We start from the raw sequence: 23795 nt of genomic DNA on the forward strand, positions 1-23795 counted from the left end.
CTTAATGAATAAATATTTATCTTTGTTAAAAAAAGAAAAAAAAAATTCGCCGGTTCCTGGCGGAAGCGCCAGTCACCTCCGCCTCTCTATTTGCTCTTTTCCCCTTCGCTCCCTCAACAGTTGGTTCCGTCCACTCTAGCCCCGCCCCTACGGGCCGTCTCCTTTGGTGCGGTGACGTGCGCCAGGGGGCAGTGGCTGATGACGTCTTTTACAGGAGGCCTAAAGCGAAAGTGCCGGCAGCTGAAAGGCGAAGTTCAATCCCAGTGTCCGCCTCCTGAACTGGATCCTTTCCGAAGGAGGAAGCTCTGAAACACAGGGGCCCAGTGCGGTTCCGCAGGGAAGAACAGCTTGTGTTCAGCTGTTCTACACAATGAACTCAGTACCTGCCACTGTATCTTCTCTCCCCGCCACCCCGGGGGACCCGGAACTTCTGGGACCCCTGTCGGTGCTCTACGCAGCCTTCATAGCCCAGCTGCTGGAGGTGAGGGTACCCATTCCCAGGGAGGGACCCCACCTTTGGCAGGCGGGTGGACGAATTCTAAGCAGAGTGGGTGCACCGATTGTCTATGCAAAGGAGAAACGGCGTGTCAGATCCGAGGAAGGCAAGACGTTTGATGCTGTTTAGGGAGTCAGGTGGAAGTGTGTGTGAGGTTTCGTCACTTTTGTTTTAATTGAGTACTTAACGTAATGACCGCACTTTAAGTTCTGGTGTATAGTCATGATCAAAACACAGCCTACAGGTCTTTTCACTATAACCCCCGGCACTGTTGGGAGATGGGGCCGGTATGATAGTGTACTTGCAGAGGACCGTGAAAACAGCATAGAGCAGACAGGTGTTTAATGTACTGTCTTCAAGGAAATATTTAGAATTAAGGCACTAAAGTCAAAGCGGTTTATGTAGATCGGTTATCAGGAGCTATCATAATTTACTCAGCGTTCTTTGTTTATGTAAGAGTTGATTTAAGATTGTAAGTCTTAGAGGAATAGCACTTCTTTGTGGTATTCATTATCATAATATTGGTTTTATTTTTAGCCATAAAAAGTTGATCACGTGTATATCTAAGGTTTTTTGTCTTATGTGTTTTCTTAAGCAACAAAAACCAACTTATTCAAGAGAAAAGTATGATCCAGAGAGATTGATTAATAACATATTGTATCAGGGCCTATTGCAAACTAGAAATACATGCTCAACCTAAAGACATTTAGACTCATAATACTTTGAAACACTACAAGCCAAACACTAAGTATGAGACTCCCAGTGTCCTATTTTTCTTGAAGCAGTGAGAGCTATGGAAGATTTTTGAGGGGATAGTTATCTGACAGAGTTGTTTTAGAGTTTCGATGGATGAGTCTTCGTGACTGCTTTATGTTAAGTTTCTTTAAGGTTTCTCATTATTTCTAATATGCTGTTTTCAGCTAGTTTCTACATTGCCTGATGATGTTCAGCCTGGGCCTGATTTTTATGGACTGCCATGGAAACCTGTTCTTATCACTGCCTTCTTGGGAATTGCTTTAGTTGCTGTTTTCTTCTGGAGAACTATCCTTGTTGTGAGTAAATTAATGTATATTATATCTCATAAATTCAAGTATGGTTTTATAATAATAGCCCTTTTCTTTCTTTTTTAGTTATTAACATGAACAGAAATTAACACTATTAATTCAAGCTAACCCTGTAAAATAATTTGGTGTAATTTTTGTCTTGGTAAATTGTCTTTTTTCTTTTTTGAGACATAGCCTTGCTCTGTCCCCCAGGCAGCTCTTGGTTCACTGCAACCTCTGACTCCCGGGTTCAAGCACTTCTCTGCCTCAGCCTCCTGAGTAGCTGAGGTTGTTGGCGCCCACCACCATTCCCAGCTAATTTTTTTTTTTTTTTTTTTTTTAATAGAGATGGGGTTTCACCATTTTGGCCAAGCTGGTCTTGAACTCCTGACCTTGTGATCCCAAAGTGCTGGGATTACGGGTGTGAGTCACTGCAATCGGCCCTTGTGTTGATAAATACTTAAGTAACAAGATAACATGTATAATCTGGATGGGAAAATTTCAATTTATATGTCCCTTATATCAAAATTTAAATAATAAGAATTAGTTGGGTCTTTATCTCAACTCAAAAAGGAAAAAGAAAACAATTAGATAGGTCATATGTACACTGTTAGTAGAATTGGGAATTCTTAGAGCCATCCTGAAAAGTAGTTTCATGATATGCGTCAGAAGTCTTAAAAATGGTTATCTCCTTTTATATTGTATTACTATCATGTCTAGTAATCTATCCAAAAGAAATAACTAGTCGGCCAGGCACCATGGCTCGCACCTCTAATCTCAGCACTTTGGGAGTCCAAGGCAGGCAGATCACTGAGGCCATGATTTTGAGACCAGCCTGGCCAACATGATGAAACTTCATCTCTACTAAAAATTTAAAAATCAGCTGGTGTCATGACGCACGCCTGTAATTCCAGCTACTTGAGAGGCTGAGGCAGAGAATCACTTGAACCTGGGAGGTGGAGGCTGCAGTGAGGCCAGATGTGCTACTGCACTCCAGCCTAGGCCACAGAGTGAGACTCCATCTCCAAATAAATAAATAAATAGATAGAAAAGAAAAGAAATAACCAGTCATACATTAAATATCTTGCATGGCTGGGCCTGGTAGCTCACACCTGTAATCCTAGCATTTTGGGAGGCCGAGGCAGGTGGATCACATGAGGCTAGGAGTTTGAGGCCAGCCTGGGCAACAAGACGAAACCCCATCTCTACCAAAAATACAAAAATTAGCTGGGTGTGGTGGCAGAAGCTTGTAATCCCAGCTACTCTGGAGGCTGAGGCAGGAGAATCGCTTGAACCGGGGAGGCAGGTTGTGCCACTGCACTCCAGCCTGGACAACGGAGTGAGAATCTGTATGAAAAAAAAAAGTTATAAATATCTTACATAAGAGCATTCAGTGGAACAGTATTTATTAGAGTGAAAACTTTGCACAACCTGCTGTGATTCACAGTAGGAAAATTGTTAAATTATTTTATGTTCATATAATGGGATATTAGTCTGCTTTATATAATTCAAAAACAGGAGCACAACAGATACTCACAATTTAACATGAAGTAGAAAAAAAGTAGAAACTAAGCCTTTAAGGTGTAAACTGTCGTAAATATACACAACAGAAAATAAATGCTGCAAGGAAATATAACAAAATGATAAAAATTCTTTTATCTAGATGAGGTAAGTTTTCAGTTTTTAAAAGATGTGTGTTTCTGATTTGATTATGTACTATTTTCCTCAAAATATTTTTTATTTGGCAATACAGATTATATCATGTGCAAAGACACGATTAAGTCTTTTTGATCTTTTAGTCTTCTGTGCAGAATTTATCTTTCAGACTTAAACATATGTATGTGTAAGTGTATATACTCATACTTGTACCTACTTATGATTATACTGTATTGCATTTAGCTTAACATATTTGGGAGAATATGTTATTTAACATAATTAGGAGAAAATTATTTTGTATCAATGAGCTTTGCAGATATGAAAAGCTTTCGATTGAAATTTAACAGTTAAAATGGCCAAAATAATTGAATGCAAATCTTTCTAAAACTAAGTATTCTTCTTCTGATTTCCTAATTATATCACATATATCATCGTTAATAATTTTTCTCTGCTTTCACAGTTGATTGTAAAATCACGTATAAAGAAGGGTCTTTTTTTCTGTGAGGCTTTCTTGAACCTCACAGGACTTTTCCTCAGATAAAAAGGGAGAATCGAAGGGTAAATGGAAGGGGAAAAGGTGAAAACATTTTACATTTCCCACTGTTGTTTCTCCTACTTATTAATAAAAAAAGTCTAACACCTTTTTTGTTTTTCAGAAAGTTATATAGGCCCTCTGTCCTAACTGCTGTTCCTCAGCCTCAGCATTTGAGTTTTGGAACCTTGGTCTCTGCTTGCCTGTTAGTTTGGGTGAAATGGAGCACAGGAAGTTTGCTCTCATTAGCAAGGCCGTTAGAGAGAGAGTAATTTGTTTGCATGTTGGAAATTTCTGAATGCATATTCCTATAGTAATAGTATTTTAAGTGAGATTTAGATACTGTAATTATTATGTATACAGTATATTAATTGCTATATATAATAACAGTATATTATACAGTGTATTATGTAAACAGTATAATAATCTCACCCAGTGAGATTATTATTCTGGGTGATTTGTGAACTGGTGTTAGTGTCTCATCACCATTTATGACATTTGAAAGGGATAAATATGTTCTGGGTAGCAAAGAAATTTAGTAATATTCTTTTTTAAAGATTAGTTACTAGGAGGCTGAGGCAGGAGAATTGCCTGAACCCAGGAGGCGGAGGTTGCGGTGCGCCGAGATTTCGCCATTGCACTCCAGTCTGGGTAACGAGAGCGAAACTCTGTCTCAAAAAAAAAAAAAAAAAAAATTAGTTACTGCTTGGCTTTTATTTGTCTCATCATTTAGTGCTGTTTTTGGCGGATGATTTGGGTCCTGCCCTTCCAGGAAGATGATAGTTGTCATTTGTGTCGTTGCTTGTGCATTTTCCTCTAGCAGTCTTCCCTTCCCTGTCAGGTTCATGAGCACTGTTTTTAGTGGTCTAAGAAAGTCAAATGATCTGCCTTAGTGTTAATAGAATCGTTTCTAAATCCAGCCAGTAGTCAACTTTGAACAGGATTTCTCAGATATTTTCTGGAAAGCAAAAGAGGTGTATCTTAGTACGAAGATTATACCTTTAATTTTGTTTCCTCAGAGTCTTTTTGAGTAGTCAGTGTTTTTAGATTTCATTCTGGCTCTTTGGAGTTGTCAAATAAGTGACTTTGAGAAAATAAAATGTTAACATATTTATTATAAAAATACTAGCCATTTCTGTTATTCAAGTGAAGTGCTCATTTCATGAGACTGGTGTTCATTTAGGTATGTAAACATATCTTTAGCTGCGGAGTAAGATATTTATCTTAGTGCTTCATCTGTCAGACTGCAACATGTCACTACTGTAAAACTTGAAATGCTTTTGTAACCTTTTTAAATGTTTTAACCTTGTGGATTTATTATGCTACAGCAAACTTATTATATTCTCATTTGGTTACAATTCCAACTGTTGTGTTAGGAACTGTATACACCTATTAATGAAATGTTTGACATAAAATTTCATTTTTATTTGTCTTTTCTAGGTGAAGAGTAGAGTATATCAAGGTAAATCTTTAGGCTTGTTGTTATTTGTACTATTCCCTCTATATTGGTGTTTGATATGGGTTTTATATGGAACTAGTTTTAGTGACTTCTGATGTCTGACTGACTTACAGCTTATGAAAACTCTCCTCTTCCTAGGTTGCTAGCTTGGATGATAGAATTTACCTTAAACGTTGATGTATAGTTTATTACATGTGACCAGTTTTTCTGTGCTAACGATTTAAATATTTAATATAAAATATAAAATATTTATTTAAGTAGATAATTTCAGGGCTAGAAATATAAGTCAGCATGCTTGCATTTTCTGTTTCTCTTTGCGAATGACATATTTGAAGCGATGCCATTTTTGAGAAGAAAAAGTGCTTCATGCAGGGAGGAATATTGACCTATAACATTTTACTGTGCTTCCCATCTTGGAAATAAATTTAAATTAGACTCTCATTGAAATAAAGATTCTCATTAAATTTTTCATAAATTGTAACAGTATTTTTACATTCTTATTCCTATTAGCAGATTGCTTTTTGTATTAATCTGTTCTCACACTGCTGTAAAGAAATACCCAAGGCCAGGTGGGATGGCTCATGCCTGTAATCCCAACACTTTGGGAGGCCGAGGCAGGAGGATTGCTTGAGCTCAGGAGTTTGAGACCAGCCTGGGCAACATGGAGAAACCCCATCTCTATAAAAAAAAAAAATACAAAAATTAGCCAGGTGTGGTGGCACACACCTGTGGTCTCAGGTACTTGGGAGTCTGAGACAGGAGAATTGCTTGAGTTCGGGACTTTGCATTGAGCTGAGATTGTGCCACTGAACTCCAGCCTGGGTAATAGACCGAAACCCTGTCTCAAAAAAACAAATACCTGAGACTGGGTAATTTATGAGAAAGAGGTTTAATTAGCTCATAATTCTGCAGGCTATACAGGAAGCATTGTGACATCTGCCTCTGGGGAGGCCTCGGGGAGCTTTTACCCATAGCAGGAGGCAAAGCAAGAGCAGGCCGTCTTACATGGCAGGAGCAGGAGCAAGAGAGAGTGAGCGGGGAGGTGCGGCACACTTTTAAACAACCAGTCTCCATAAGAACTCAGTCACTGTCACAAGAACAGCACCACAGGGATGGTGATAAACCACTCAAGAGAAGTCACCCCTATGATCCATTCACCTCCCACCAGGCCCCAGCTCCAACACTGGGGACGATAATTTGACTTGAGATTTGGTGGGGACACAATCCAAACCATATCACATTTCAAAACCATAATAGTTATGCGAAGAAGTTCTTTTTCCTCATAGTGCCAGATAACATGTCTTTCTGCTGATACATTGGGTAATTCAGTTTCATTTAGTGATCATAATACCCTTATATATTTTCTTTTTTCAGTCACCGAACAGCAGATTTCTGAGAAGTTGAAGATTATTCGGAAAGAAAATACAGAACTTGTACAGAAATTGTCAAATTATGAACAGAAGGTATAATTATTCTTTTGTTTTCTTTCCCATGGTCCCAGCTTGAATGATTTTCACCTGTCTTATAGTTCGGTTACTATGGTATTTTAAAATAATATTTATTATTCCATTAATTCCTCTAAACCATCCAGATCTTAAGCAATCATATGTGTAAAGTGCTGTTTTCTTCTATAAGAGGTCAGTCACTTCAAAGTAGGTTCCAATAGCACAATACCGTGTTTTTGTGGATTCTGAATGCTTTATTATTTGTAGATCAAGGAATTAAAGAAACATATTCAAGAAACCAGGAAGCAAACAATGATTCTCCCTGGTAAAGCAATTAAATTTAAGGTAAAAACTTCTTTTGGGGATTACATTTTAAAACAAAAGTAAAAATTAATGAGTATAACTAATCTTAGAATCTTTTTTGTAGGATGAAATCAAGAAACTTGAAAAAGAAAAGGAAATTCTGGGTGGCAAAGCTAAAAACTTCGTGTTATGTTGGAATCTATGAGAGAACAGAGTGTCAAGAATCAGGATTTGGTAAGAGTTTTCTGCTAAGTGTTACTAATAACTGGTTTTTGAACTCTGTAGATGGAGTTGAACTTTTTATTTTCCATGGTGTTCTGTGAAGTAAGAGTGCGAGTCAGGGATGTTGAACCTACTTCTGTCCGTTTTTGTGGGATTTTAGGTACTTACACAAGAAGTTATTCTTACGGGCCTAGGAAGGATTTTGGTTCTCAACCCTAGGTAATTGTATTGCTTGGCTCTGCCTCCAAAACATGTGGGGAAACTAAGAAACCACAACCCAGTTGAACAGTCCTTGGGTTTTGTTTGTTTGTTTGTTTTGCAAAGTTTTTTTTTTTCGCTATAAGCATTTTACTTTATTAATAGAATAGTTTCAGAATGACATAAAAATTGCAAAGATAGTAAAGAGGGTTCCCACAAATCCCACATCCTATTAATCTTGATGACCTCACTGAGCTTACTATTGCCAGGTTTCTTCACTGTAAAATTACTTCTTTTTTAACCTTTTGCATTATTGTACTCTTTGGAAGGAGGTTAGCAACACAGCCCACAGTTAAAAAGTGAAGGATTATGCCCCATACCCTTGAGGAGCCAGGATCTTCATAAATGATTTGGAATTCTTGTATATGCATGGTCTGTCTATTCTCACTCCAGTTCTACCATTTTTAATTTAGGCAAAAGAATTTTTAAAGTACCTTGGGGATTTCTTTTTCTCTCTCTTGCCCCAAGGGAAAAAAAACCACATTGATTTGAACTGGTTAACTTGAAAGTTTCCTCAATTTCTTTTCTTTCATCTTTTAGTCTCGCCGTCTACCACATTTTATTCTAACAAGGAAGGTTGTGTATGCCATGAAATATTTATGCCTTTGATTATTTTCCCTTACCTCTTTAAGTTCTTGATTTTTCCCTAGGGCAAAACTGAAAAACCTGCTTTTACCTGAAATACAGGATGGCTCTAGGATATACTTTGTTGATGTTTCCTCTTTTTAGTGTATATCCCAGTGTTTCTACTGAAATCCTAATATGCATTTTGTGTTCTGTTTTTACATGGCAGATATCAGAAAAGAAGAAATCTATTGAGACGTTAAAAGATGTTATTTCCATGAATGCTTCAGAATTTTCGGAGGTAAAGCTGACTATAATTCCTGCAGGATATTAAAACCATATCATAGTTTTATTGAGGAGCAAAAATTTGACATGTGCTGAAATGTGCAAAAAATGAAAACTTTGATGTTGGGTTGGGAAAGTAACTTTTTTTTGTTTTCTTTGGAATTAATTCACTAATAGTTTGGAGTGTTTTGCATTAGGTTCAAATTGCACTTACTGAAGCTAAGCTTAGTGAAGAGAAGGTGAAGTCTGAATGCCGTCGGGTTCAAGAAGAAAATGCTAGGCTTAAGAGGAAAAAAGAGCAGGTAAAGGAAAGTACATGCCCTGGGTCTTGTCAGATAGAGAACCCAGTATCATATCACATGAATGCCATTTTTCAGATCTATTTTCAAGGTAATGTACATGCAGGATTCTGTTCTTAAATACGCCAGGTTTAAACTATGCTTCCAAAATTGAGTATAGGTATACATTTTCTGTCTGTCCCGGGTTTTCTGTACAATTTATTTTGCTTATCAGAGTGTTTAGTCTTGTTTTGTCAAACACCAATTACTATTAACTTGAGTAGCCTTAAGTGGGTAATAGATTGACTTTTTAGACCTAAGAATTAGATATTTTATCACCCTCCTTTTAGTAGTTACTGCTTCACTAGCAAAGGGAAGGTTACATGATCGTCTAGACTTGAGAGATAGTAGGATGAGCCCTTCAGTTCCTTCTGGAAGTAAATTATTTGAATTGGCTATAATTTTCTGAAGGATGCAATAAACGAGATCAATTTCATTGTCAGCTCTGATGTTCTCACTACGGCTCTGAGGATTGGGGTCACTCTCTCCTCCCACTTAACCAAGGTCTTAGCCCACAGTGACAGGCTAAGGAGAGGCATGGCTCCTTACCTCCCTGTCTCATTCACTTGGTCTTGTCCCCGGTGCAGAAGCCCTAACCTGTGGGAATCGTGTGTTTTAACTTTTCAGTTGCAGCAGGAAATCGAAGACTGGAGTAAATTACATGCCGAGCTCAGTGAACAAATCAAATCATTAGAGAAGTCTCAGAAAGATTTGGAAGTAGCTCTTACTCACAAGGATGGTTATATTAATGTAAGTACCTTCTCATGAATACAAGCTTAATTCTTGTGAATTATCATGAAATCTGTTGAACTAAACTGGAAAGACTCTTAGTGCCCTTTTACTTCTTTTCTAGGCTTTGACTAATTGCATTACACAGTTGAATCGATTAGAATGTGAATCTGAATCTGAGGGTCAAACTAAAGGAGGAAATGATTCAGATGAATTAGCAAGTGGAGAAGCGGCAGGTAAGATGGGTCTCCAGGAGGATGGACCCCTTTTCCCTTCCTGTCTTTAAGTACACTAATGCTACTTTTCAGCTGGCTGCATTTCCTCTTAAGCTTTAGAGTTGTTAACACATATCACTGGATTTGTGTATATGTCTATTTGCATTGGGCAGAGGTGGATTGCTAGGGTATGGTGTAGCAATAAGCATGCAAGGAACACTGACTGTGTTTTTACATCCCATTGAGACTAGAAGGTGCACGGGAGCTGCACTGGTCATGTCTTACACCTCTAAGTATTGAACATACACAGTAGTAGAAACTGTATTTCTCAATTTCATGGAGATAACATTTTAAAACTCGTTATCTCAGGAGCTGTTTGATTTTTAGGCCCACAACTGGTTTTAAGAGTACTAAGGTGGTTGGAGGCATAAACTAAGGCCGTGAGAGAAAACCACAACTGATTTTAAGATTACTGAGATGGTTGGATCCAGAAACTACGGCCACGAGAGTAGAAGCAGTGGAAGATGGGGTAGAAGGAGAGTAGAAGATAGGGTAGCAGTGTTTACTGATGAGGAAAGTGTTTCTAGATGTCGTCTCTCCGGTTGGATATTGCTTACGTAGTGAGTGTTTTAAACCACACCTGATAGCCAACTCTGGAGGAGAATAGGAGGGAATCTTTCTGAATGAGACACTTACTAAACCCAGGTGGAGACAGATCTGAGATTGAAGAAAGAGCTTTATGTCACATGTTTCTTCTTGCTCAAGAATGGCATGTATAACATGTTTATTGTGCAAATGGGAATTCACTTTTTGAATCTAGGTTTGCAGTCAGTCTAATCCTGTTCTATTTTTGATTGTTCTTTAAATGTTTGAACATGATAATTATTTAGTTTTGCATAAATCAAGAAAATACAGATTTAAAGCTCAAGGGAAGAAAAAGCAATGAAAGTCTTTTGTTTTTTAGGTGACCGGAAAGAGAAGATGAAAAATCAAATTAAGCAGATGATGGATGTCTCTCGGGTATAATCCTTTTTTAGAGTCCCATAAGTGCCTGTGAATGCTTTTACTGTGTCTCACTTATATGAATACTTCTGTCTTCTGTAATTTTTAGACACAGACTGCAATATCGGTAGTTGAAGAGGATCTAAACCTTTTACGATCTAAGCTAAGAGCCTCCAGGTCCACTAAATGTAACCTGGAAGGTAGGTTGCTTCTTGAGAAGAAATTGCTATATATTGGAAAGATGCGAAATTGCATTAGACAGATAAAGAGTGGTTTCCTGCTTTCATACTTCTCATTCCTCTCCGCACCAAACCCCCAACCAAGTTCTCAAGTTCTTGTGCACACACATAGAGCTCAAATGTTTTACCCTTTGCAGACCAGATAAAGAAATTGGAAGATGACCGCAACTCACTACAATCTGCCAAAGTTGGACTGGAAGATGAGAACAGAACCCTGAGGCAGAAAGTGGAGATTCTGAGTGAACTGTATCAGCAGAAGGAGATGGCTTTGCAAAGTAAGGTTTTCATTTACTGTTCACTGTCATGTGACTAAATAAAGGTGTACTAATATAGACAGTGTTATCTTTTTTAGGATTATTTATCCTTCTTTCCATCTCTAATTAGTACAAATTTGTCTTTCTTCCTATCTGCTTTGTTTCTCATAACCTGCCTTTTTCTTTCCTTCCTAATCAGTTGTCAGAAACTGTTGCCTGTAGCTCATGTAAGAGGGAGCATTTGACTGGGACTGACAGTTCCTGCTGTGGAAGTGCTTCTCTTTTGAAGATCTGTCCACGCCTTTTCTGTGGCTCCACCACTTATTTCACTTTCCTTTCTTTGTGGCCAATTACATAATTTCCTTTAAAAAGTCTGAGTGATTTGTATGACATGTTTTAGTAGAATAAAAACTTCAAAAAAGGACATTTTACTTATTAAAGGTACATTAAGTTTTGGACTTCACAGAGTCAAATATTCAGACTAAATGTAATTGTGGCAAAGATGAGTTTTGAATATAGAACTATTTGGTGTATATATTTAGATACTAATCTTCTGAAATGCACATCTCAAATTTTGAGCTAGGTGTCTTTTGAAAACTATATTTTTATAATTCAAGTTTTTTCTCCACAAAAACATCTGAATTCTCTAAAAATAGGTTGTCTGTGGCAGTTACTATTTGTGTTTGCTCTTATATTTTACTCTATGGTATAGATGGCAGTGTGTGAGAAGACCTCTCTTGCTAAGCAAATTTCACCTTTTAAAATGCTTAGTCTGCTACTGCCGTATACCATTAAACATTAAAACTATACCATTAACTTTTTCTCTAATTCTTTGCTCACCAAGCAGCCAGTTTAGATTTTCCAGATTTTGCTCAGGCCAGCTCTAAATGCCTGTCCTGCTTCAGAGAGACATTCCTCATTTCATTACGTTTTTGAAAAGAGCACTTCTCTGCCTCCAATAGTAATGTGAATTATTTAAATGGCAACTGCTTTTCTTCATGATCCAGTTAACCCATTTATGTGCCACAACATTCATTCATTCTCCATGCGTGGTTTGTACTCTGCTGTCCGCCCCTAAAGTCACTGCATGTGTTCAGGCCCTTGTCATCTTTTATGCCAGTCCCCTAGCTAATCACCTCTCTATCTTCAGTCTCTCTTATACATCTGCTTCCAAATTCTGATTGTCTCTATAGCTGCTAGAGTGAACTTTCTAAAATACAAGTCTGTCTGTCTGTGTCATTATGTGCTTAAAATCTATCAAGTATGCTCCATTCCCTTGAGGGTCAACTCCATAGTTCTTAACAGGTACAGAGGCCACTTTCCCCTCAGCTATCCCTGAGCTGCCTCTCCAGGTACACTTCCTGCGGTTTCTTCTGATGCTTCTTGAACTGTAGACACTCAACAGTTCCTCCATGCCACTCTAAACGTCTTTGTCTTTCTGTATGCTGTTTTTTCTGCAGTAAAAATGTCCTTCATTGTTTCTGCCTGGCAGTCACCTACCTACTCACATGTTCATGCTCCTAAAAATCTTTCTTGGAATGAGTAGCATAAATAAATAGGTAGCTACACAGACTGAGCCTCATTTGCTTCTTAAATGTAATTCCTAAATTATATTTGAGTTTAAATCTACATATTGGTATCTTCTATTTATTTGATGGCCTGTTCTGTGTTCCTTTTTTTTTTTTTTTTTTTTTTTTTTAATTATTAGAGTTTTTTAAATTCTTCTGCTCTTCTCTATTTAAGTTTCGTGGTTACAGGTTGTTCTAGTTGTCTTGTTGTCTTTACCTTAAAGGCCACAGTACGTATCCTGGACTTATTACAAAGTCTGACATAAGGGAGTTACCTCTTTCTTCATAGAGAAGTTACCTTTCTTTTTTTGTGTGTGTGTGAGACAGGGTCTCTCTCTCTCAGCAGGCTGGAGTGCAGTGGCATGATCTCGGCTTACTGCAACTTCTGCCTCCTGCGTTCAAGTGATTCTCCTGCCTCAAGTAGCTGGGACTACAGGCGCCCGCCACTATGCCTGCCTAATTTTTGTATTTTTAATAGAGATGTATTTTGTTTCAGAGATGGGGTTTCACCATGTTGACCAGGATGGTCTCAATCTCTTGACCTCATGATTCGCCCACCTCAGCTTCCCAAAGTGCTGGGACTACAGGCGTGAACCACCACACCAGGCACCAGGCCGAGGAGTTACCTCTTTCTGGGCTTTAACTTCCTCCTGACTTAAATGTTACTGTGGTAATGTATTGAAATGCTCTCTGTAGCTCAGACTCCACAGAATGTTTTGTGTTTTACAGTGCTATCCTGCTGATCCTCAATTTACATACATATTTATAGTTAGTATCACGCTTCATTCTCCTGCATCTTCAGTCTTCCATTTGCGATCACTGTCATTCTATTTGAAGAATATACTTTAATTCAGGTTCAGTGCATTCATTTTTGTATGAAAATGTCTTTATTTTGACTCTATTTTAAAAGGATCTTTTTTTTTTTTTTTTTTTGAGACAGAATTTCGCTCTTGTTGCCCAGGCTGGAGTGCAACAGTTCTATCCGTGCTCATCACAACCTCAGCCTCCCAGGTTCAAGTGATTCTCCTGCCTCAGCCTCCTGAGTAGCTGGGATTACAGGCATGCACCACCGTGCCCAGCTAATTTCATTTTTGTTTTGTTTTGTTTTGTTTTTAGTGGAGATGGGGTTTCTCCATGTTGGTCAGACTGGTCGCGAACTCCTGACCTCAGGTGATCCACCTGCCGTGGGCTCCCAAAGTGCTGGGATTACAGGTGTGAGCCACTGTGCCCAGCCTTAAAAGGATCTTTCTACTGGTTATGGAATTTTGATCTATCTACTGGTTATGGAATTTTGATAGTTGTTTAATACCAGCACTTTAAAGATAACCAGTTATCTTCTGGTTTTAAAGTTTCTTTGAGGAATCTATTATCATTCTTATTTTCTCTTTTTCAAATACATCATGCCTTCCCTAGCGGCCTTTAGTCATTTTTCTTTTTGGTTTTTCAGCAATTTTGTTGGGAGGCGCCTCATGTAGGGTTTTGTCATCACCCCCCACCCCCACCCCCCTGCTTTTTCTTTTGCATTTATGCTGCTTGAGGTTATAAACCTCTCTTGAAATTGGGGCCTCTTTTTTCACATATTCCATTTCATTCTCTCTTGTCCTGAGAATCCCATTAAACATACTAGGATCCCTCATCCCTACCCCTTGCCCAGTGCTCCTATATCCTGAATTTGCTTCATTCTGGATGTTTTCTGACTGGCTTCCCGTGTGCTAAAATGTCACCTCAGTTATCTAATCTGCTGAAATCATTAATTGAGTTCTTTTTGGTTTCACTTACTATTTTTCACTTTTATAGTTTCTGATCCTCTGCTGAAATTCATAATCTTGACTTTTACTTCCTTCCATATATAAGGCACAATTGCTTTAAAATCTGTGGTAATCCTATTATGTGGATCCCTTATGAGTCTGTTTCTCTTGTCTTTTAGATTGCAGTCACGTTGTCTTGTCTTATGGAATGCCTGGTTGGTTTTGATGGGGTGGTAAACATTGTTTATGAAAATTGTAGGGGAAATTTGAGGTCTCGGATGATGTTACCATCCTACAGAAAAGATTTGAGATTACCTCTAGCAGGTGGTGGTCACTTTATTCCAGTTAGCAATTAAGTTCATTGAAAAACGACTTCGTCTGTTTAAAGGACATTATATTTCCTGTTCAGTACTCCAAGTGTGCAGCTCTTTTCTGGTCTCAACCCAAAGCCTAGGGCTTTTTCTCGGGGACCTTCTCATTGTGAGCCCTGAACTCCACCTCTTGTTTCTCTGAACCCAGGGATCTGTTGAAAGTTCTTCTCAACCTTCATATATGTCTGGCTTATCTTTAATGTGTGGATAAACCTGGGGGACAATGGCTTAAAATGCCAGACTTCCTTGTAATTCTGTGGTTTTTCCTACTGGATTTTCTTCACTGCCTTATTAGCTTTCTGATGCCTTCAAGCACATTCATTCTATTTTTGTCCATATGTTCTTATCTTCAGTGTTTGCAGACTAACTCATCCGTTATTGGAAGCAGAATTCTCTTGAATCTTTCTCTAAGACTTGTTTTTTCCACATCCCCTCCTAAGCCAGAGTCAGGGAGGGACTGTTCTATTCTTATACCCACCTTTTATACATTCAATTGTGAGCTCTTTTAGTGCAGAGGTGGTACTTACCATACCCAAACCTTTATCTTAGCCTCTTATAAGGTAACTAGTATATTACAACCACTCACAAATATTGCTGAAATATGAAATGCGCAGTTATAAAGGAATACATCAGCTTTTCTCTTTGGTGTTAATAACCTTTTTTACTATAGCTCCATTTCTGTTTCCAATTTATAGAAAAGTTTCAAGTATCTTTTGTATCAGAACTATGAGTAAAGAAGTACAAGGGTAACTGCAAGTAGCACTTTTAAACCATTAAATGTTGCTGCCTTTACGGTCTGTGTTACAGTATGTTGACGCCTTGAGCTTGACAATTATCAGGTTAAAACCAGTTTTCAGTACATAGCACCCTGATTACGGGACAGTTGGATTCTTTTTCTGTTCAATAGACATTGGCAATACTCAGATTTGTCTCTCTGCTTAATCATGATTCCTTTGAAATAGGTAGGGGAGCTCCGTATCTGAAGTGTGAAAATGTTCTGTGGTTAACTGTACGGTTAGAAGGCATGTTCTAAAAAGCCCTTTCGTTGGCTGTCTTTATCATGGTACCAGTCTTGGATTGAGAAACAGCGCATAAGAAAGTTAATTAGTGGTTTTTCCATGGTTTAAAATAAGAGAAGTAATTATCCCCTGTTTTATCCTAATAAGCTTAACTGTGTCCTGGCTTTCTACATTGAAGAAAAGTGAGCATTCATCATTTCAACACAACAGTCTTTCCCATGGGAAACACAGTGTTTGTTTATTACATTTACTTACTAGTGAGGAAGGAATTACGAGACATTAGAAAATGCAGGTGATGTATCAACAGGCTGCAGTTGGATTTTCATCCTAAAGGACACTTTGAATTCCTTCCTATGAATTTGTATAGTCTGTGCATTTTTAAGAATAGGATAGGAAGTGACATTTTAGTAGAGCATTCAGACAGAATGCCAGGAGGAAAAGAGAAATACTTTCACTGACAACCGGTTTTATCGTAGGAAATTAAGTCAAGAAGAGTATGAGCGGCAAGAACGAGAGCAGAGGCTATCAGCCGCTGATGAAAAGGCAGTTTCGGCTGCAGAGGAAGTAAAAACTTACAAGTAAGTTCACCCTCTAAGACGGTGTCACTGGCTAATGAAACTAGTTTTTTTTTTAGCCCAAAAGTGTAAATAAATGGTCAGAGGACATGAATACATAAATTCACACAAAAGAAAAACTAAATTTTAAGTTAACAAATGGAAAAATATTAACAAATACCCAGTGCTGGCAAAACTGTAAGGGAACTTGGTTCACGCAAACAGCTCTGGGGGTAGAGGGCGGGGAGGGGGGCAGTTTGTTGTGTGATGTATCAAAAGCCATTAAATGTGTTGTATGATGTATCAAAAGCCATTAAAGTGATTTTGCCATTTGATAGACCCAGTAATTCTACCTTTGGGAAATTTTTTTTACGATATAATTAAAGGATGAAAAAAGGAAAAAAAGGTTTATAGTGGACGATAACAGGATTATTTGAGAAACATATTTAGGAACAGTTGAAGTAGCTCTATTAGGGTGCAGTTGTTAGGGTAAGTGTTAACATCGTCACATTGTTTGGGTTTTATTCGGTTGTGCCTTAACTCATAAAGCCAAGTGTAATTTTTAGGCGGAGAATTGAAGAATTGGAGGATGAATTACAGAAAACAGAGCGGTTATTTAAAAACCAGGTAATGATTCTAGTCTCCTATTTAGTGCCCAGAATTCTTTGATAATTAATGCAGGTGATTAGAATGAATCTGTAAGCATATTTTGTGATGTATTATCTTTTTTAGATCGCCACCCATGAGAAGAAAGCTCATGAAAACTGGGTAAGATTTTTTCTTTCCTGTATTTGGTGCATAGTCTCCTAGAACTTAATTTGAATATATTTCTTCCGTAGCTCAAAGCTCGTGCTGCAGAAAGAGCTATAGCCGAAGAGAAAAGGGAAGCTACCAACTTGAGACACAAGTATGTGATTTGGATGCCTGTGTTTTCAGTGTTATCTCTGAAGGAATTGGTTTCTGTTTCATATTTAAGTCTTTCTTAAATACTCTTTCTCTATATTCAAGATTATTGGAATTAACACAAAAGATGGCAACGCTGCAGGAAGAACCTGTGATTGTAAAACCAATGCCGGGAAGACCAAATACACAAACCCCTCCCCGGAGAGGTAAGGGAGCACCTTGTGAAGGGCAACAATCTGTTTGTGGTGTAAAATGTATGTAAATGACTTTTGTTTGTGTTTAATGGTTATGATACCCTAGGAATAATCTCAAGAACTTAAGAAAAAAAGGCTGTCTTAAAATGGTAACAAGACACTGTCATCTTTAGGTCCTCTGAGCCAGAATGGCTCTTTTGGCCCATCCCCTGTGAGCGGTGGAGAATGCTCCCCTCCACTGACAGTGGATCCACCTGCAAGACTGCTCTCTGATACTGTCAGTCAAAGAGCTATGCCTAGATTTGGTGAGCATTCACTTTTCCTTGCAATACTGTTTCAGGTGGCTTTTTCCCTTTTATTTGAGGATTCTAATGCAAACAACACCTTAGAATTTGGGTCTATCCAGTATAAAAAATGAAATTTCTTAATTTGTTTTGGTGGATAAGTATTCAACTGCAAGGTTTGTTTTAAAACAAAAAGCATTTATTATTTCCGTTAAGGTCCTTTTACTCTTTCTTTTTAAATTTTTTACTATGAAGTGTAAAAACATTTTACTTTGTCTTTAAATTAAAGTTCTGTGGGATTCCTCTCCCAAATACAGCTGACCCTTGAACAACACAGGTTTGATTTGTGCAGGTCTGCTTATATGCAGAGGTTTTTCAAAAAATACCTTGGGAAATTTTTTGGAACTTTGCAATAATTTGAAAGAACTTGCAGATGAACCACACAGCCTAGAAATATTAGAAAAAATTTAGGTATGTCATGAATGCATAAAATATATGTAGATACTAGTCTATTTTATCATATACTATTGTATAATATACAAAAATCTATTTTAAAAAGTTTATCAACACTTGCGCAAACACAGATATACATGATACCATTCACAATTGGGAGAAAGTAAACACATGTAAAGACACAGTATTAAATCATAAATGCATCAAGTTAGCTGTAGTATACACTGTACTGTAATAATTTCATCGCCACCTCCTGTTGCTATGGCGGTGAGCTCAAGTGTGACGAGTATCCGCTTTAAACACCGTGTCTGTTAATCTCCATGTAAACATAATCTTTCACAGTTGTTGTGTATTTTTTATGTTTAGTGCAATAACATAAACCTGGAATAACACCACGTGGCCCATATGAAATGCCGCTAGTGATGCCGGAATTATTCTCAAGAAGCAAAGTCATGACATTACTAGAAAAGCTGAATTGCTTTGATATAGACCAAACACTGGAGTGTGCAGCAGCAGTTATCTGTCATTTCTGTCACGAGTCCTCTTGTAAACAGATCCTGTACACTTACAGTATAGACAAATACAGTACAGTATTTTGCATACATTTCCTCCTAGGATTTCAGTAACATTTTCTTTAGCTTACTCTACTAAGGTAAGAATACAGTATACAATATATATATACAGAATATGTGTTAATCAACTGTTTATGTTATTGGTAAGGCTTCTGGTCAGTAGTAGGCTATTTATTAGTAGCTAGGCTTTGGGGAGTCAAAAGTTACACATGGGTTTTTGACTGCACAGGGGATCAGCACACCTAACCCCTGCATTGTTCAAGAATCAACTGTATTTGCCTTAGTAACTTCATAGTTTATGAGGCATACATGTTTCCACTTCTCATTACTATAGTGTGAAATGCTGTTGAGTCTATTGTGAATCCTAAATATGTCTACACTAGTAAGATATGGAAGTCAGATTACATATACACTGAACAACAATCACAATGTAGAATACTGTATATAGAAGTCCATAGCTTGAAGTATAGACCAGAGCCATGAATGTGCAGGTTTATTGTTCTTTCAGTGCAAGGCATTGCTTATTTTAATTCTTTAAGTCCGTGCATAAATTATAAATGATTTGCCTTCATGAGTATCGGGAGACCCGTTTTTAATGTTGCTTTCCAGATAGACTTGAACCCTAACCTGTCTACAATTTGTTATTTCTTCTGAAAAATACATACAAGGGCTCTGTTATTTCTTTCACAAGGTTCTGTGGACGGGCCTCTGACTCATCCTCGATGGTCAGCTGAGGCATCTGGGAAACCGTTTCCTTCTGGTAAGGGAGCAAGAGTGTTTAAAGAGTCTAAAACCATGCAGGAAGTGGGGAGAGGATTTTTTTTATCGTCCTCTTAGAGTACACAAGTCAGAATAAGCCTATGTCAATTCTCTGGTCTCTGACAGATCCAGGACCTGGTACAGCTGCCATGATGAACAACAGCTCAAGAGCCCCTTCCCATACCCGGATGATGGACGAAGGCAAGGTAAATGGACCCATTTTGAATAGTTATTTCAGGAACATGTAGCTTTTCCTACAACTCTCTTTGCTTCATCTCCTATTTGTGTGTTCTATTTGTACTATCTCATTTATTTTTCTAAAAAAGCAAACTGTTCTCCAAAAGCCTGAAGTCCCCTCCGTTCCCAGCATTACATCTTCAGCTGAGCATCCAGTAGCAGTAAGTACTTAGAAGTGTGGACTGAAGTGGGCTATAAATTGCCTGGCGATATTGATCGTACTTTTGTCCTCGACTTGGGAGTGTTGCTGAAGTCTGACTGATTTGTTGGCCTTTTCTCCCTCTCCTGTTTGATTAGACATTTAACCTGTGTAGAGCATTTGCTGTAACTGTAATTAACTTAAACAAAAGTGCAAAGTCCCCACTCTTCTGCATTTCAGGGTTTAATGCTCTTATGCAAAGTAAATTCATTGTAAGTTGTGTAATTCATTGTTATGTCTTCCTTTGGAAATGTGCTGTTTAAGAATATCTCCAATTGTATACTAGGCAAAACCTATTTTGAACGATCTGAAATTACAGATTGATAACAGAAGAATGTTTGTTGGAAGTGAAGTACTGAGTAGTGGAGGTCTATAATTACCCATTGGGCCAGTTCTCAGCAGTGGCCTTAAACAGCGTTCACATAAGCGTATTCTCTTGTAACTTGTGTAGCTGTTAAGGCTGGTAAGTCCTCTGGTCAGCCCTCACCATGCTTCTCTGTATTGAAATCAAAGTACATTTATTTTAATGATTGAGAGTTTCCAAACCACTTTCCCATAGGGAATGACTAGTCAGTCAGTGTGTCGTAGTGGACAGTATTACTAGTGAATGAATGTATTTAGAGTGTGCCGGTGTCATTTGTGTATATAACATTGTTTCTCTTGGAAAATGCTTCGGAGTTCCAGCACATGACTCGAGGAATACACATCTCTTGAGAAATCTTTTTGTCCAAGGGCAGCTTGGATAAGAGCCAAGAAGACCCCTTTGAAGTAGAAGACTTCAAAGAGAGTAGAGACTACTTTGTTAGAGAGGAGAAGTAGAGGTGGAAAGAACATGGCTTGGAGTCAAACCTGGCATTGAATTCCAGCCCAGCTTCTTACATGCTTGTGACTGTCAGCAAATTATCTAATACTCTCTGTGCCTGTGTTCCTGCATATTTAGAACAAGATGGTCCTATTAGAGATTTAGAGATAGGAGAATTTGAGTTAACATACGTAAGGCCTGTTGAAGGTACTGTGAATAATGCTGTTACATGGTAGAGAATGGATTTTTCATTCCCTTTTATTCTCTGCATTCTACATATGGAAATTATTCTGATGGGAGGGAGGGATGTGCAGAGGGAGCACCTGCCGTAGAGACAGTATTAGTCAGGAATGACTTCCCTTTATAACCTTTGCTTGCCCTTCCATTGCAGATATAAGCAATAATACGATTATAGCAAAAGTGTTCACTCCTGTGACATACTTTTAACCTTTCTAAGCTGTCAGTGGGAACCAATGAGAGTGGTAGTTGTTGCACTGATTCTGCTCTTTGGACAAGTGCCTGACATGTGCTTCATTGGGTTTTAGTTGTTACTGGTGCTGGTACTTTTGTCTGTCACACCAGAGCATTTCAAAACTTCAATTGCTTCTACTCTGCAGGCTAACACGACTCCAAAAGGGCCCCCTCCTTTCCCAGGAGTCCCTCTTATGGGCACCCCCATGGGAGGCCCTGTACCACCACCCATTCGATATGGACCACCACCTCAGCTCTGTGGACCTTGTGGACCTTTTTGGCCTCGGCGAATTCCTCCACCCTTTGGTAAGATGATCTGAACAGTAGTAACTGTAAAGCATGGTCATCTTCTCTCTATCCCTTGCTAAAACAACTGCAATTGCTGGGCTTTGCAATGCAGCGACGAAGCTGACTGAGTACATCGTAACTTCTCCCCAAGTTTCTTAAGACACAAAGGGGGCTGCATAATGGCCTTTATTAGATGGGCAATAAGTGTCTCTAATAGAACAAGGAAAGGGGCTATTTATAGAAAGCCAGAAATATTCAGCACATGTTTTTTTAATATCTCTGGCTGTGTACTAGGTTCTGCAATGGATAGCAAGGTAGATAAAACACATCCCCTAATTAAGATGTCCTGTAGGTCACAGATATACACAGTCTACAACATAAAGCTTCTAATCACCCACAACAGAAGCATGAGCAGTGGGTGACAGAATATTAGAGAGGGAAAGATAAAACCCTCAACCCTCACCTTGGGGAATACAAAGAAGGGAGATAGGAAAGAGAAGGAAGATTTTAACTGCTGTCTAATGAATGCTGCTGATTTAATTTGATGAAGCTGGAAGACCTTTTCCAGCAGGTCCAGCACCTGGATTATTATGGCATGTATTAGGCACATGTTGAGCTACTACATAAATTCTTAATATACAGTAGTAAACAATGGAATTTATCAAAATGTTGGTTGCAATGAAGCCACATTTAGTCTGTCTTCTTGTTATGGTATATAGTACTTTCAAGTACAAATCTATCTCAATATAAAGATGACAGGCCAGGCACAGTGGCTCATGCCTGTAATTCCAGCACTTTGGGAGGCTGAGGCACGTGGATCCCTTGAGCCTAGGAGTTTGAGACTAGCCTGGGCAACGTGGTGAAACCCTGTCTTTTCAAAAAATACAAAAATTAGGTGGGTGTGGTGGTTTGCACCTGTTGTCCCAGCTACTCGGAGTCTGAGAGGGAGGATTGATTGAGCCCAGGAGATTGAGGCTGCAGTGAGCCATGATCACTTCACTCCAGTCCAGCCTGACTGACAGGCAAGACTCTGCCTCCAGAAACAAGGGATGACAGAATATATTAACGTACCTGGCATCGTCTTAATTTAGGTACGTTCCTAGGAATTTACTCTACATAATTTTTGTTTTCCAGGCCCTGGTATGCGTCCACCATTAGGCTTAAGGGAATTTGCCCCAAGAAGACGGGACGTGCCACTCCACCCTCGGGCATTTATACCAGGACAGGCACCATTTAGACCTTTAGGTCCTCTTGCCCCAAGAGAGTACTTTATTCCTGGTACCCGATTACCACCCCCAGCCCATGTTCCCCAGGATTACCCACCACCACCTGCCGCAAGAGACTTACTACCGCCAGGCTCTGTAGATGAGCCTCCTCCTGCCTCTCAGCACTAGTCAGGACTGTTCACCAGGTCTAAAGCAGGGCCCATAACTATGACCTCTGATGTTTTATTGGAGAAAAAATGGACCGTGCATTATTCATTACAGTAAAGGACTTCATTGGCTTCAAAATCCAAGTGTATTTTAAAAGATCTGTTAGAACTAAGCTGCCTTGGCAGTGTGCATTTTTGAGCCAAACAATTCAGAAATGTCATTTCTTCCCTAAATAAAAATCACCTTTTAAGCTATAGCGTCCTTACTACTTTGAAATGTGCAATAAAGAATACTTGTGTTTTAGCTAATGTGGCATTGTAATTGCTAAATGATTTAGAATGTCATGAAAAATATGAACATTTCCTGTGGAAATTCTTTAAGGACATGTATTTCCATCATCCTGTTTTTAGCGTACACCGGCTAAATACGGGGCAATGGTGTACATAAGCATTTTTGTTTTTTTTTTTTAAACTATCTGGTCCCAAAGACTGTTACGCTAAAAATGTTTACTAAAAGATCACTAAACTTTCTCTCCCCTCTTGCTGAAGTTCTTTGTAGTAATAGCTCATAAAAAGTTGTTTATTAATATTTCACAAATGTCTGTTGATTCACTGGACTCTTAGGAGGCTTGCGCCATTTGGAAAACATGTAAACTCAGTCTCCCAGAACTGAAGATGGTGGCTGGCAGCACACTTCCGGCCGCTCCCCTCAGACACCTGTGAAGTCTGCAAGTGATGTCTTTTTATTTCAAAGAAGTGAGTGGGTTCCCACTTGTGCAGCATTCACATGCCTGCTTTATGGCACTTACTGTCTATTTGAGAATGGTTTTCAGAGAGTGAGTTTACATTAGTAGCAAGAGGTGTTTGACCTGATGTTCTGTCGCTTTCACCATTCCTGTAGAAAGGACGCACAACAGAAAAGTGAAAACGATGTGTCATAAAAGTACTAAAATCTTTTTAA

At 38.6% G+C, this 23795-nt stretch overlaps 1 protein-coding gene across 1 annotated transcript; it reads left to right on the forward strand.

The window, feature by feature from the left end:
• Window positions 1-238: 238 nt before the first annotated feature.
• LOC100410418 (MIA SH3 domain ER export factor 3) lies at window positions 239-23138 on the forward strand. Its single transcript, XM_078356490.1, is given in 26 exon segments — window positions 239-481; window positions 1417-1548; window positions 5168-5189; window positions 6561-6649; window positions 6899-6976; window positions 7059-7113; window positions 7116-7168; window positions 8208-8279; window positions 8461-8565; window positions 9229-9351; window positions 9455-9566; window positions 10510-10565; window positions 10657-10747; window positions 10924-11060; window positions 16221-16324; window positions 16867-16927; window positions 17033-17068; window positions 17140-17207; window positions 17309-17409; window positions 17571-17702; window positions 19398-19466; window positions 19592-19671; window positions 19792-19863; window positions 21321-21480; window positions 22597-22849; window positions 22851-23138. Coding segments are annotated over 26 exon segments (2415 nt in total). The 5' UTR covers window positions 239-370; the 3' UTR covers window positions 22894-23138.
• Window positions 23139-23795: the final 657 nt, after the last annotated feature.

This window comes from Callithrix jacchus, chromosome 19 (assembly GCF_049354715.1).
Source record: "Callithrix jacchus isolate 240 chromosome 19, calJac240_pri, whole genome shotgun sequence".
NCBI lineage: Eukaryota > Metazoa > Chordata > Mammalia > Primates > Cebidae > Callithrix > Callithrix jacchus.